The 12,531-nt window shown below is 45.2% G+C and overlaps 1 protein-coding gene across 1 annotated transcript in view; it reads left to right on the forward strand.

The window, feature by feature from the left end:
* The window catches only part of CD96 (CD96 molecule), a 29,273-nt gene extending 26,618 nt beyond the window's left edge, over window positions 1-2,655 (forward strand). The window contains exons 9-10 of the mRNA XM_077790528.1: window positions 1,279-1,402; window positions 2,433-2,655. Of these exons, the coding sequence (XP_077646654.1) occupies window positions 1,279-1,402; window positions 2,433-2,541 (233 nt within the window). The 3' untranslated portion in view covers window positions 2,542-2,655. The remainder of the gene's footprint in view (window positions 1-1,278; window positions 1,403-2,432) is intronic.
* The last annotated feature ends 9,876 nt before the right edge of the window (window positions 2,656-12,531 follow it).

Consider the following 12,531-nt stretch of genomic DNA (forward strand, 5'->3'; position numbering starts at 1 on the left):
CTGGCACCCAGGCCACTGCTGCACCCTCTGGCAGCTGGGGGACCACTGTGCCCCTTCTCCATACCCAGGACCTCAGGGCACCTCTGTCAGCACTGCCAAGGGTGCTGTGCAGAAGGGGGAAGGGGAATCCCAGCACTGCAGGTGGGAGAGGCAGCTGGAATGGGACTGGGATGCTATGCTGCCAACAAGAGACCTCCAAAGGCAGCTGAGCCCTTGGCCAGACACTTTGGCAGGGTCTGGTGTCAGTGGTGTGAAAAACAAACCATGGGGAAGGAGGGCTGGGGTGGTGCAGCTTCTCGCAGAGCAGCTCGCAGGGGAACGGAGAAAGGCAATGGGTTTTGGATGAAGTGCTCTCTGTGCCGTGCCTAAATAATCCTGTCAAGTGAACCAGCGGGTGGCTGAAATCAGCTCACACACCCACTCACAACAGAAGAGGGCTAAGTCCATAAATCAGAACTGCCATGCTCGGAGTTTGGGATGCTCAGCCTGGTGATGGGGGGCTGCACTGGCAGCAGCGCTGGGCAGGGCAGGGAGCAGTGAGCACAGGCAGCAAACCCCAATTTCCCTCCTCTCTGAGACATCCAGATGAGCTCTGTGTGTCCCTTTTGATTTATTGAAAAAATATGGGTATCCATATACCGATATCCAGCTGTGACAGACAAAAACTCTCTAACAGTTTAAAGCTAGAAAGTGTGTGTTTATTGTGTGCGGGATGGTTCCCAAATCTACACCACAGCTTCCAGGTGATTACAGAGTCCTTTTATCCATACAAGTATTGAATACCCAAAATACAAATGCATATTCATCATTTTGGTACATCCCATTCCTCACTTTGTATGCTAATCACTCCAAAAGCTATTAAGCATGTGTAGTTTCTCCCTTTAAATGGGTCGATGTACCTTCCATGGGGAGGGGTCCCAAAATGAGGAAGTCAATGAAGTCTTCCTCATTCTGACCTTTCTACATTTTCAATGCAAATATGACAAATGAACTCTTGGTAGAACTCCCATTCCTTGTCTTCAATTGGTTTCAGAACAGAGGAGGCCACAATTGTCTTATGTTCCTAAAAGCTCTTTGTCAGTTTGTGTATTCTTCATTATAAACCCAGCTAACTAAACATTGTGCTGACAAGCAATCAATGATTAGTTAACTACTAACTCCTAACTTCATCAAGTCCTACTCATTTATTTTAATTAACTCTAGTAAGGCTTGTCTCTAACTCAAATCTTAGCTCCTCTAAAATCTCTAAATTCCTTAAAATTTACGTTTCGCTTTCAGGTGACGGGAGGAACACCAAAGCCAGTCACTTCCCCTGGCCAGCAGTGGTAGCTGTCCTGCTCCTCTTCTGCAGTGCTCTGCTAGCTTTAGGCATCAGGAAATGGTGTCAGTACCAAAAGGAGATGTAAGTACCAGGGAATGGAGCCACAGGCGTGGCAGGGCAGCACCAACTCTAACCCAGCTCTTTGGGTTTACACCTTCTCATCTGAGATGACACATAGCACACAAGGCCTTCAAGTGCATGGATCATTAATGCCATTTTTTTTAATACAACAGTATGTAAAGTAGTGTTCTCAGTCCTTTCATCTGTTCTGTGGGGGTTATATTTAAAGTAAACTTTAAGAAAAGAGCTTCAGTGCAGCTTCAGGGTGTCAGGGAAGAATAACAGTCAATTTTTGTCCCCAGAGCCCCCCATTTCTATTAGCCTCCCTGCCAGCTGCTTTTGCTCTCTCATTTTCTATGGTTACTTGAGGACATGTTTTAATGAAATTGTACTTCTAGGGCAGCTCTATTTGAGTTTTGAATAATACATGTGAAAGTAGGGTACCCGAAACCAATACCAGTCAAAGAAGCATTGAGTATGTAATTATTACCAAAGTTTGATTCCCTACTAAAGCACTCCAGGATCTACTGGTGAAAGCAATATCTAAGAGACAATTATTTAAAATCTTACTACCATTACTAAAATACTCCAAAAATCATAATTAATCAGCTATGATTCTAGAAAACCCTCTTGAAACACAACTGCAAATCCTGTATCTCAAAAATAAAAACAGGATTGATTTTTTTAACTAATTTGAGATGGGACCTTTATTTATCAATTGATCAAAAAAAAAAAGTTACAAGTCTTTAAATATACTTTCAGAGAGCAGTGTGAGCAAAAGGCCCATGCAAGGGTTTTGAATAGTTCATCAGGGCTATGTTCTGTCCTTTTAAAACATGAATGAAAAAAACCTGTGAGGTGGGAACTAAGAAAGCCAAATGAATAGCAGGAGGTGTGCTGGGGTTGTAAAACAGGCTCAAGGAAGTTGCAGTATGTAAGAGCTAATGTCAGGTGCTCTTATAATGACTTGGTGCCAATCCACCTCCTCCTGTGAACATTTTACAGTTGTCTTTTGTGCTGCTTTTGTGTGATTTTCTCTCTTCTATTCCAGCATGAGCAGACCTCCATCTTTCAAGCCACCGCCGCCTCCAATGAAGTACACCTCCATGGTAGAGTCTGATGGGACTCCCCCATCCTGCCACGAGCTGGAGAACCTGTAGCAGCACCTGCACCCCTTGTGCAGCACACAGAAGCCTGGCACGGTTAAAAGGCTCTGCCTTTTCCACAGTGCTCACAGGAGCTTGGTGGTAATGACCCCTATTAAAATTCAGAGCTCCTATGTGACACTGATTTTGGGAGCTGAGCACTCCTTGGGACACTCCTTTCACGCTGTGTGTGCTCTATGCTCACAGTGAGTGTCACTGTGAGATTACACGTGCTCAATTTGAATTGGATGCTGTCACGATCCTCTTGTAGCTGGGTGTTGTGATGGTTCCTTAGCTGATCCCAAAGTGCAAAGGACAAACAGCAGGGGACTGTCAGTTTAATCACAACAAATGCACCTTTATTAGGGGCCAAAACAATAAATGCCATAGTGGGGTCAGAAAAGAAATAAAATGATAGAGAGAGAGAGAGAAGGTGGGATGGGATGGGGATCCATCTTGTTGTGTTGGGGAGAGTCTCCAAAGTCCTACCTAACCCAGGGGTCCAGCTATAGTCCACAGAGGGAAAAAGGGGGAACAGGCAGAACAATGAGAGTCTATTGAAGTTGCTGTGGGGGGAACAGGTGTATCTACAGAAAATCATCCAGGCAGGACAAACACAATGAAGATTAAGTCCATTGAAGTTACTGGAGAACAGGTCAGGTCATTCTCCCCGCTACTGTCTGTGGCAGGGGTCTCAGTCTCAGTCCTTGGGGAGAGGGGTCTTGATCTCTGTCTGTCACAGTGGTAGCAAGGCAGATGAGGGGTCTTCAGTGAGAGACCACCAGAGTCACCCCAACAGTTCATTCAGCTTAAGGGTGGAGAGTGAAACAGGAATTGCAGTAGGGCGCTCCATGCTGGGTCCATGCTAAGTCTTTGCCAACTCCTTGCCAAGTTCTTGCTGGGCCTCGTTGGGAACTCTGTATGGACACCAGAGTTACACAGGAAACAGTGGCTGAACACAAGATTTTGAGACCTACGCAAGCTCTTCTTGCAATTATTTATTTTTACTGTGGACTAACATATAGTTTTCTATCGCTGTGAAACCAAAAGAAAGAATCAGCACCGTACACAGACAGGAAATTAGCTGCATCTCTTGGCACAGGATTGCAGCACTGGATCATGGAGGGTGGTTGATGAGATGAAAGATTACCAGCCTTGGTGCAAGTGTATACAAAGAAGTACCAGTTGTCATCAGTGAAGTCACAAGAAAGTCAATTTTGATCCAGAGACTTAAGGACTGAAGCAAGCCTGAAGATACTGAAAAATTCTTGTCCTTTTGGAAGTGCTATGCCTTTGAAATAATACTTACTTTCAAGTCTGCTTTTCAGGAATTATATTTACAGTATACATGAAGGAGGGAAAAAAGAATGTAATCATTTTCTTTTTTGCTGGTCTTAATGAGCTTCCATTATTTGCTATCTTCACATTTCCAAGACCTCAGGGGTAGTTTCCCAGGTGGCTTAAGCCTGTGAAAGAGATGATCCTGTTTTCCCCCTGTCCTGCCCAAGCTACAGATTTTCTCATATTGATAGCAATGAATAAATGATGGTGCAGAGAGTGGGCTCGGCTTGGCCCTCTGCACAGCTCAGCCAGGTCAGTGTGACCACCAGAGCTGCAGGAGGAGCACGGCTTTTGGCAGCAACTGTGCTACCTTCAGGCTGCCAAGAAACCATCCATCTAAGCTCGTTTGGAAATGTATTGTTACCACAATGGTATTTCTGTAATGAATGCAAATCAGCTGAAATTCAGTCATGTCAGGCTTAAAATTGATATTCTGATTTAGCAATGGGATTTGTTTTATTTACCGCTAAACACTGGTCAGTGAGGTTCAGGGTTCAGAGCACTGTGTTTCCTAGGACTTTAGATTAAATGAATGGCTTACTGGAAAGAATGATCTAACAGACCTTTTTAGAGTATTTTGTTGTATTATTTATGTTACAGTACAAGCAGTTCTAAATCCATCATCTGTGCTGAACAGAAAACACTTTGTTTCCTACAAAACTATACCGACCTTCTACGCATGAAAAGGTCAATGTTAATTTGAGCATTCCTTGTCTGTGTTGTAGAAGCACAGTAGCTTAACTTTTGTCACGTTACCCATCGCTGCGAAATAAAGCAGATTGTCGCCTTAAAAAATAAATTGGAAAAAACCCACAAACAAAAACAACAAAAAACCCAAACAGATGGATAACAATATCCCAAGGGGTATGGAGAGCCAGGACGTTCCTCCTTGTCATTAGACGAGGATGACTATCCATAGCACGCATGCCGGAGGGGGTTATTTTATCATCTCGGGTATTCTGATCCCGCTCAGAGGGAGCTGGAGATGCTCCCTCTGACCGTGAGCAGCGCTCATGGGTGTCACCGCTCCCCGGCCGCCCATCCCCGGAGGCGGCTGCTGCGGTGCCCCGCGGTGGCGATGCCCGGGGCGCTCCCGCTTCTCTTTTGGGATTTTCCTCCCAAATCCCCGCGCCGGGAATCGCGCCGGGCGCGGCGGCCGCGCTCCCGCCGCTCTCCAGCAGGTGGCGCCGCGGCACCGCGCCCGGCGCCGAGCGGGGCCGCTCCCGCCGCTCGTCCCGCCCCGACCCCGCCCTGCCCTGTCCCTATCCCGGTCCTGCCCTGTCCCTATCCCGGTCCTGCCCTGTCCCTATCCCCGTCCTGTCCTGTCCCTATCCCGGTCCTGCCCTGTCCCTATCCCGGTCCTGCCCTGTCCCTATCCCGGTCCTGTCCTGTCCCTATCCCGGTCCTGCCCTGTCCCTATCCCGGTCCTGCCCTGTCCCTATCCCCGTCCTGCCCTGTCCCTATCCCGGTCCTGTCCTGTCCCTATCCCCGTCCTGCCCTGTCCCTATCCCGGTCCTGTCCTGTCCCTATCCCCGTCCTGTCCTGTCCCTATCCCGGTCCTGCCCTGTCCCTATCCCGGTCCTGCCCTGTCCCTATCCCCGTCCTGTCCTGTCCCTATCCCGGTCCTGCCCTGTCCCTATCCCCGTCCTGCCCTGTCCCTATCCCGGTCCTGCCCTGTCCCTATCCCGGTCCTGTCCTGTCCCTATCCCGGTCCTGCCCTGTTCCTATCCCCGTCCTGTCCTGTCCCTATCCCCGTCCTGCCCTGTCCCTATCCCGGTCCTGCCCCGTCCCTCCCCCGGTCCTGCCCCGTCCCTTTCCCGGTCCTGCACCGTCCCTTCCCCATTCTCGTCCCGTCCCTATCCCGGTCCTGCCCCGTCCCTCCCCTCTCATCCCGCCGCGTCCCTTCCTCGTCCTGCCCTGTCCCTCTCGTCCCGTCCCGTCCCCGTTCCCGTCCAGTCCCGCCGGGAATGCGGCGGTGTCCCTCCCCAGCCCGGGGCGGACAGAAGGAAGGAGGAGGGTGCCTGCCCTCCTCTGCCGGAGCAGGGAAAGGGGCAGCCGACAGATTGGGACCCGAGGGAGGAAATCCCCTCCCCTGCCAGCCCCATCTTCCTGGTTTTTCTGCAGGTAAATTTGGTGTAGGATGGTTTGTGTTTCTGTTTGCGTCTATTTGCTCCTCACCACGATAAGAATGGAACATACCTTTTACTCGAGAATTGTAATTTATTTCAAAATTGACCCCTGCTTTCAAGGAAAAAAAACTAAAACAAACAAACAAACAAACAAACAAAAAACCCTACTCAACTGCAGCAACTTCAGAACTTCAGCTGTCCCATCCCTGGAAGTGTTCAAGGCCAGGCTGGATGGGGCATTGAGCAACTGTCTAGTGGAAGATGGCCCTGCCCATGGCAGAGGATTCAGAGCATGATGATAACTTTGGGATTTCTTTAAACCCAGACCATTCTGCCATTCAGTGATTATTTTTGGCAGCTGCTGCCCTGCTGTGTAAGCTGCAATCATTGGCATGGATTGGGTTCTGTCAATTCTGGAATTATTTGGCCCAGATCAAGTTACCAGATGCTTGATGGTGGCTATGGGAGTATTAGGTAAAAACTTTTCTGTTTCTGAAGTGGGAAACGTTCAAATCTTGCTGTGTGGATATAGTAAAGAAAGTCTTAAATGTTTGTTGTGGTTTAATCCCCGCTGACAGATCACTTCCACCAGTAGGATGGAGGGAGAACTGGAAGAGTAAAAGTGAGGAAAAGACAGTTTAATAAGGAAAGCAAAAGCTTCACACTCTGAAAGAGAAGCAAGGAAAATATTCACTGCTTCCTATGGGCAGGCATGCATTCAGTCAATGCAGGTAAGCCAAAATCTGTCAAGTGTAATGGTGAATTGGGAAGGCAAAACACCATCGCTCTGAGTGTCCCCTTCCTCCTTCTTCTTCCCCAGCTTTATATTCCAAACATGACACCATAGGGTGTGGGATGTCACTGTGGTCACTTGGGGCCAGCTGTCCCAGCTGTGTCACCTCACAACTCATTGTGCAGCCCCAGCCCACTCAGTGGGGTGAGAGGCAGAAAAGGCTTTGACATTGTGTAAGCACTGCTCAGCACTAATGGAAATATCTCTGCATTATCAACCCTGTTTCTGTCATAAATCCAAAACACCAGCTCATAAATCCTCATACCAGATACTATGAAGACAATGAACTCCACCTCAACCAAAACCACATTGCTAAATGCAAATCCTTGACACAATAAATCCTGTAAAGCAGACCCAAGTCAGAATCTGAGGTCACATAATAACATGTAATGTCATACTGTGAAATTAGCTGGGGCTGCTGTATGTGGTCTTTAATCCCTGCATTACACAGCCATAAAAGCAACACACTGGAAAGCTAAGCAGCTAGCTGCTTTTATGCACATGGGGTTTTCATCTGCTCCTCAGGGGATGGTGAATGCTGCAAGATGAGGGGAAAAAGTGACAGGAGGAAGGAATTTGTTCTCAGGATTTGTTTGCAGTGGCTAATGTGCCTTGTGAAGTCCGTGGCAAGGCCTGGGGATTGCAGTGGAGTGAGTGACCCTTCCCAGCACTCTGTGGTTTGTATTCCAGCATCCAGGTGGTGCTGGGCCCTGCTGCTGGAGGCCCAGGAAAGGCTGCCAGCCCCAAGCCCAGAGGGTGTGTTCAGCAGAGGTGTCCTCAGCCTGGCTTCTGTCACTCCAACAACAGAGACAACAGCTCTGAGCCTAGAGGATGCCCTGCTCCTGGCATCCAGCCATCCCAAACCTTAATCCCTCTGAATTACCTTTGCCTCACCCTGAATCACACATCCTTTTCAACCAGTAGTACAGTGGCTTCACGTACAAGGTGCCTTTTGGTTCTGTAAATCAATTAAGCTTGGCTTGTTTATTTAAGAAGCACCCCTCTAATTTGCATGGTGTGCTGCAGTAATTGGAGTGCAGGCAGAGGTGTGGCAGAGCCCAGCTCCCTGGCCATCCCAGGGCCAGACTCATTAGGTAACACTGCCTGATAAAAGGCTTTGCCACTTGGGATTTCCTGGGATGGGCTGTTTCTCCCATACACATAATACAGATGTATGGAGTTTTCTCTTTTCAGGAATGTTCTCCTCCTTGCAGCTGTGTAAGTGCTCCAGCTTGATTTCAGTGTCTGTGTTTGCTTGATGAAGCCATGCAAAGAAATTAAACCTGCTAGCCAGCACACGGTATTGGTTACTTTGCATGGTCTTTGCTGGATTTAAAGCCATCATGTGTTAGAAGTGGCAAACATTAGAAAGATCTGTGCATGCTTTGACTCCAGAAGAAGCAGGATACAAAGGAGAAATTTTATTTATTATTTTAGCAAGCAATTCTTCCTGACTCTGCAATTAACTTTGTAGCAATAAACCAATGGAAAGCTCCTGAAAAGCTATGTAGGGGTATAATGATTGCTTAATCCTGTTTAAGGAGATTTGAATAGAAATAATATGAAATCATATTATATTTGAAATTATCCTTTAAGGACAAGACAAAGCTTAGGGAAGTCCACAGTAAAGAGTATTTGATTTCAGAGAACATCTGATTATGTCTTTAAAATTCCTCTTCCATCTGTTTCCTAGTTTATGATGCTTCATCTTTTTCCTTTCAAAGTCTCCTGTAGCAGTTTGCCCAGTTTGATAAAACTTTTAATCAGTGGGAAAATAGTGTATCTGTTTGCCCCTAGGTTCCTTTCCAAACGGGATGACTTCCAGATGGATTCTGGCATCCTGCACAGCCTGAAACACCCTCGTGTGGTGTAAAGGAAGAATTGAATAACTCGCTATTGTCAAACAGATGCCAGGGCTTGGCTTACAGCAAACAAAGGGAGACAGAGAAGCAGGAATATATTGACAGAACTGACACTGAGGCTATGAGTGGTTGGCAGAAGAGGGAGTGGAAGTCAATATTACACAGGGTATATTTTGTATTACAGAAATCTAAGTATTTGCAATGGGCTTAGGAAGTGCAAAAACTGTGATAGTAACAGTGGTTTTCTGAGTTGATGTAAAATGGAAAATGAACACGGCTTGTGGTGCACTTGAAAGAAGTGGCATTTTAAATGCAGTGATGTCTGCAGAGCTTTGTGATTGAGTGTGGCTGATGGTTTGAGATGTTAAATGATTCTATTGCAGTCAGGGTAAAAATGGTAATGAACAGCTTGAAAAGTCTGAGTATACTTACATGAAATGTTGAGCAATTAGCTTCTCTCTCTGCAAATGAATCCTGCAGTTTTCTTCTCATCAGCAGCAAAGTGACCTTTCAAATACACAGAAGACACAAAAGCCATTCCAATAACTTATTTGATCTCTTGCCTGCTGATAAATTGCATTGTAAGGATTTGGAATTTACATGGCACTGAAGACTTTGGGCTAAAAAGGATGATTTTTCAAACATTAACAAAAGCTTTCTAGTAGTAGAAATGCAGCCTGTTTAAGAATGGGACATGCTATCAGGGTATTCAATATGGTAAGGAGAAAGAGGCTAAGCTCCCTGTAGTACCTGATATTATCAGCTTATTTTCAGTTCCTTTAAAGCTCTTTTAAAAGCTAATTGTTCTGGATTTATATTCTGTATATGGCAGCCCACATATTAAAATTGAAATAAACCACATTTGTGTGTTTGGAATTGGCTAACAGTGAAAACCATATGCCTCTTGGTGCTTAAATAGCATCAGCCTGATCTGCACAGCTAATCTTTTTACTATGCATTTGAAACAGAAGGGTTAGGAGGATGGGAATGGGATTTGAGCTGCTGGATTGTCTGGGCTGCCTGTGGTATTGGCTTGTGCTCTGCACCCAGGCAAAAGGGAATAGCTGAGTTCTCAGTAAATCCACATAAGGCATAAATATGATATATATTTATGTGACTATATAATCTGTGGGGGGAAATTGATAGTAAAGTTTTAGTCAGGCTATCCTCATTGCTGAATGTTATTCATATGGGAATGCTCCAGTAACATGGAAAAATACCTACTAGTCTTGATACAGAATGAAAAAATATCCATAACATGATGTTTCCCTGTATGCTTAGGCAGTCATTTTTGCAGCCACTTAAATACTTGCTTGAAGTGGAGCATTTGAATGGTCTCAAGTGACAAGACCCTATATAATTTGTCAGTTTAGTCTGTGGAAAATAAAATTGTATTATTAATGCCATTTGTTCCCTCTGGCTATCTCAATTAATGATCATGATTGCAAGTGATTACAGAAGCAAATTACAAAGTTTTGTGTAGCTGGAAGGAGGTTGAGGTTTTGTGGAGACAACAGATAATTTAATACTCTTCTTTCTTAGAAAAGGAAGGATTTTTTGGACCAGAAGAAAATTTTGCTAGTGGTTACTGCTGGCAAGCCCTACATCTGATGCTCACAGCTGAAGTCTCACCCCACAAATCTGAATGGATGCATGTCCTCCTTCCCTTACCATTCTGGTTGCCAGCTGGGTGGTGTCCCACACAGTCTTAAGTGTCCTTTGCAGGTTGGAGATGTAGACACCATCTTAACCACAAGAGCCAGGGCGTGCTCATCCTGCACATCATCACCCGGGGGTGCTGAAACTACCTGTGCACAAGAGAGAAAACAGAAGTACCCTGAAGCTGTCACATTCTCCAGTACCTTAGATGAGTGATGGCAAATGCTCAGAGGTTCTGGGGAGGCTGTGAAGAGAGAAGGTTTGAGATTCCTCCTGCTTCAGCTTCCTCTTTTTTAGCTGATCTGATGACAGAGGACTGCTAAGGCCTGCTCTCATGGTAGATGTGACTAAATTCCTCCTCCCATGTCAGAGCACACCCTCCTGTTCCTCTTCAGACTGCTGCCTGCCAAACACACCCATCTTTATGTCCTTTGAGAGATGGGAAATGCAGGATGGGGTCTGGCGAGGACACCCAGCAGTACTGTGTCAGTAGTCAGCCGTAACAGTTTTGGTTCTAGATTTGAGTGTTTACAGTTTCCCTGCCCAAAGGCACAAAGATGTCCTGGGAAAAAACCAACCTCTGTGAAGTGGCTACCCCTGAACTGCAAGGCTTCCTCATCCTGGAAAGCTACACGTGGCACAGCCGTGACTGTCCGCTGCATTCAAGGAGTTCACAAGTGCTCTTTTCCTGGACAGCCACCAGCTGCAAAGGTGGGAGCATGAGAGAGTGAATAATGTACATTAAAACAGAGATTCTAAGGAGATAAACTTGCAGGGGTAGGGACTGTTTGGGGCTCCAACATATAACATAACAACATAACGTAACATAACATAACATAATCATCATAACATAACCACTCTCTAGTTGAAGATATGTTTTTAGAAGCGAAAATGTTCATGATCTCATACACATGGGTTTGAAGAGCACACCCTGCTGTCTTCTACATCGGGGCAAGTGTGGTCTCAGTGGGAAGGAGGAGCAGGGCTGCAGGACAATGGAATGCATGCAGGGCCTGCCCTCCATGCTCTTCCTCCAGCGTGAGGTCAGGAGTGCCTTGTGGAAATTTATAATACAAATTGCACTGGGTTTAAGCCTCTTCAGTATCAAAGATCTAAAAGCAAAATGTCTTTGTTGGCTTCCTTGACAAGAAAAATGCTGACCCATGGAAGGAGATAGCTTCCGATTTTATTCTATGAAAATATATACTTAATGTGTATTTACAAATGCATTAAGTTTATGTATACTTTACAGTTCAATCATTAAAGCATTCTGTGAATAATGAGCAAACTGTAATGTACCAAATGAAAAATACCTGCTTAATTAAAACATACTTCCTTACAGACAAAACAGAGGACTTCCAAAATACATATTTCTGGTATTTTGTATTCAGCCTTTAGTAATTTGATACTGAAAAATTATCTCAGAATTATATTTGTGGTATTTGTGGTTTGTTGGTTTTTGTTGGTTTTTTTTCCCACTGACATGACAGAGTAGGCCTCACTGTTTTACACCTTGTGATCTCTATATGCTATGGGAAGAGTAGGGAAATAGTATGTTTGTACATATTTTTAAGGAGCAGTTAAGAAAACTTGCTCACAAAGCATTATCCTTCCAAGACACATCATAATGCAAGGGAGGAAAAGTCTATCTTAGAAGATCAATTTTGTGTATCATGGCAAATCCAGAAATTATTTTGGAGAAAATTCTTTCCCTAACAACCAAATGCAGTGAAAAGTCAAGTGTGAGACTGTTGGGGAAAGGGAATTGTGGAAGAGCAGGTGGTGGGGGATTGAGCCTGTGCTGTCCTGCTCCTTAACCTTCTGCTGCCCTGACAGCTCTTGCCAGACAGTGTGTAAGTCTCTCCAGATGTGAAAAACGCCAATCACTTGGTTTTTAAAATTATAAAAGTTTAATAATAATAAAATGGTTATAAAAATAGTAATACAATTAGAGTAATAAAGTTTAGAGTTAGGACAATTACAAGACAATAAAAAGCAAAGAATTACGGAGGTCCGGATGCTCTCGGACACTAAGTCATGAAAAGCATCCCTTGTAAACAAAGGAATAACCTTAAAAACAATACACTTGTTGCATATTCATATATCCTTCATGGTTATGCATACATTCTATTTAAAATAAGAACTCTGTTGTATGTCAACTATTTCCTTTAACCCCAAGGCGTTTTCGAGTCTGAGCAAGGCCTGAAGAAATTGGCTTCTT

Source organism: Lonchura striata, chromosome 2 (assembly GCF_046129695.1).
Source record: "Lonchura striata isolate bLonStr1 chromosome 2, bLonStr1.mat, whole genome shotgun sequence".
NCBI lineage: Eukaryota > Metazoa > Chordata > Aves > Passeriformes > Estrildidae > Lonchura > Lonchura striata.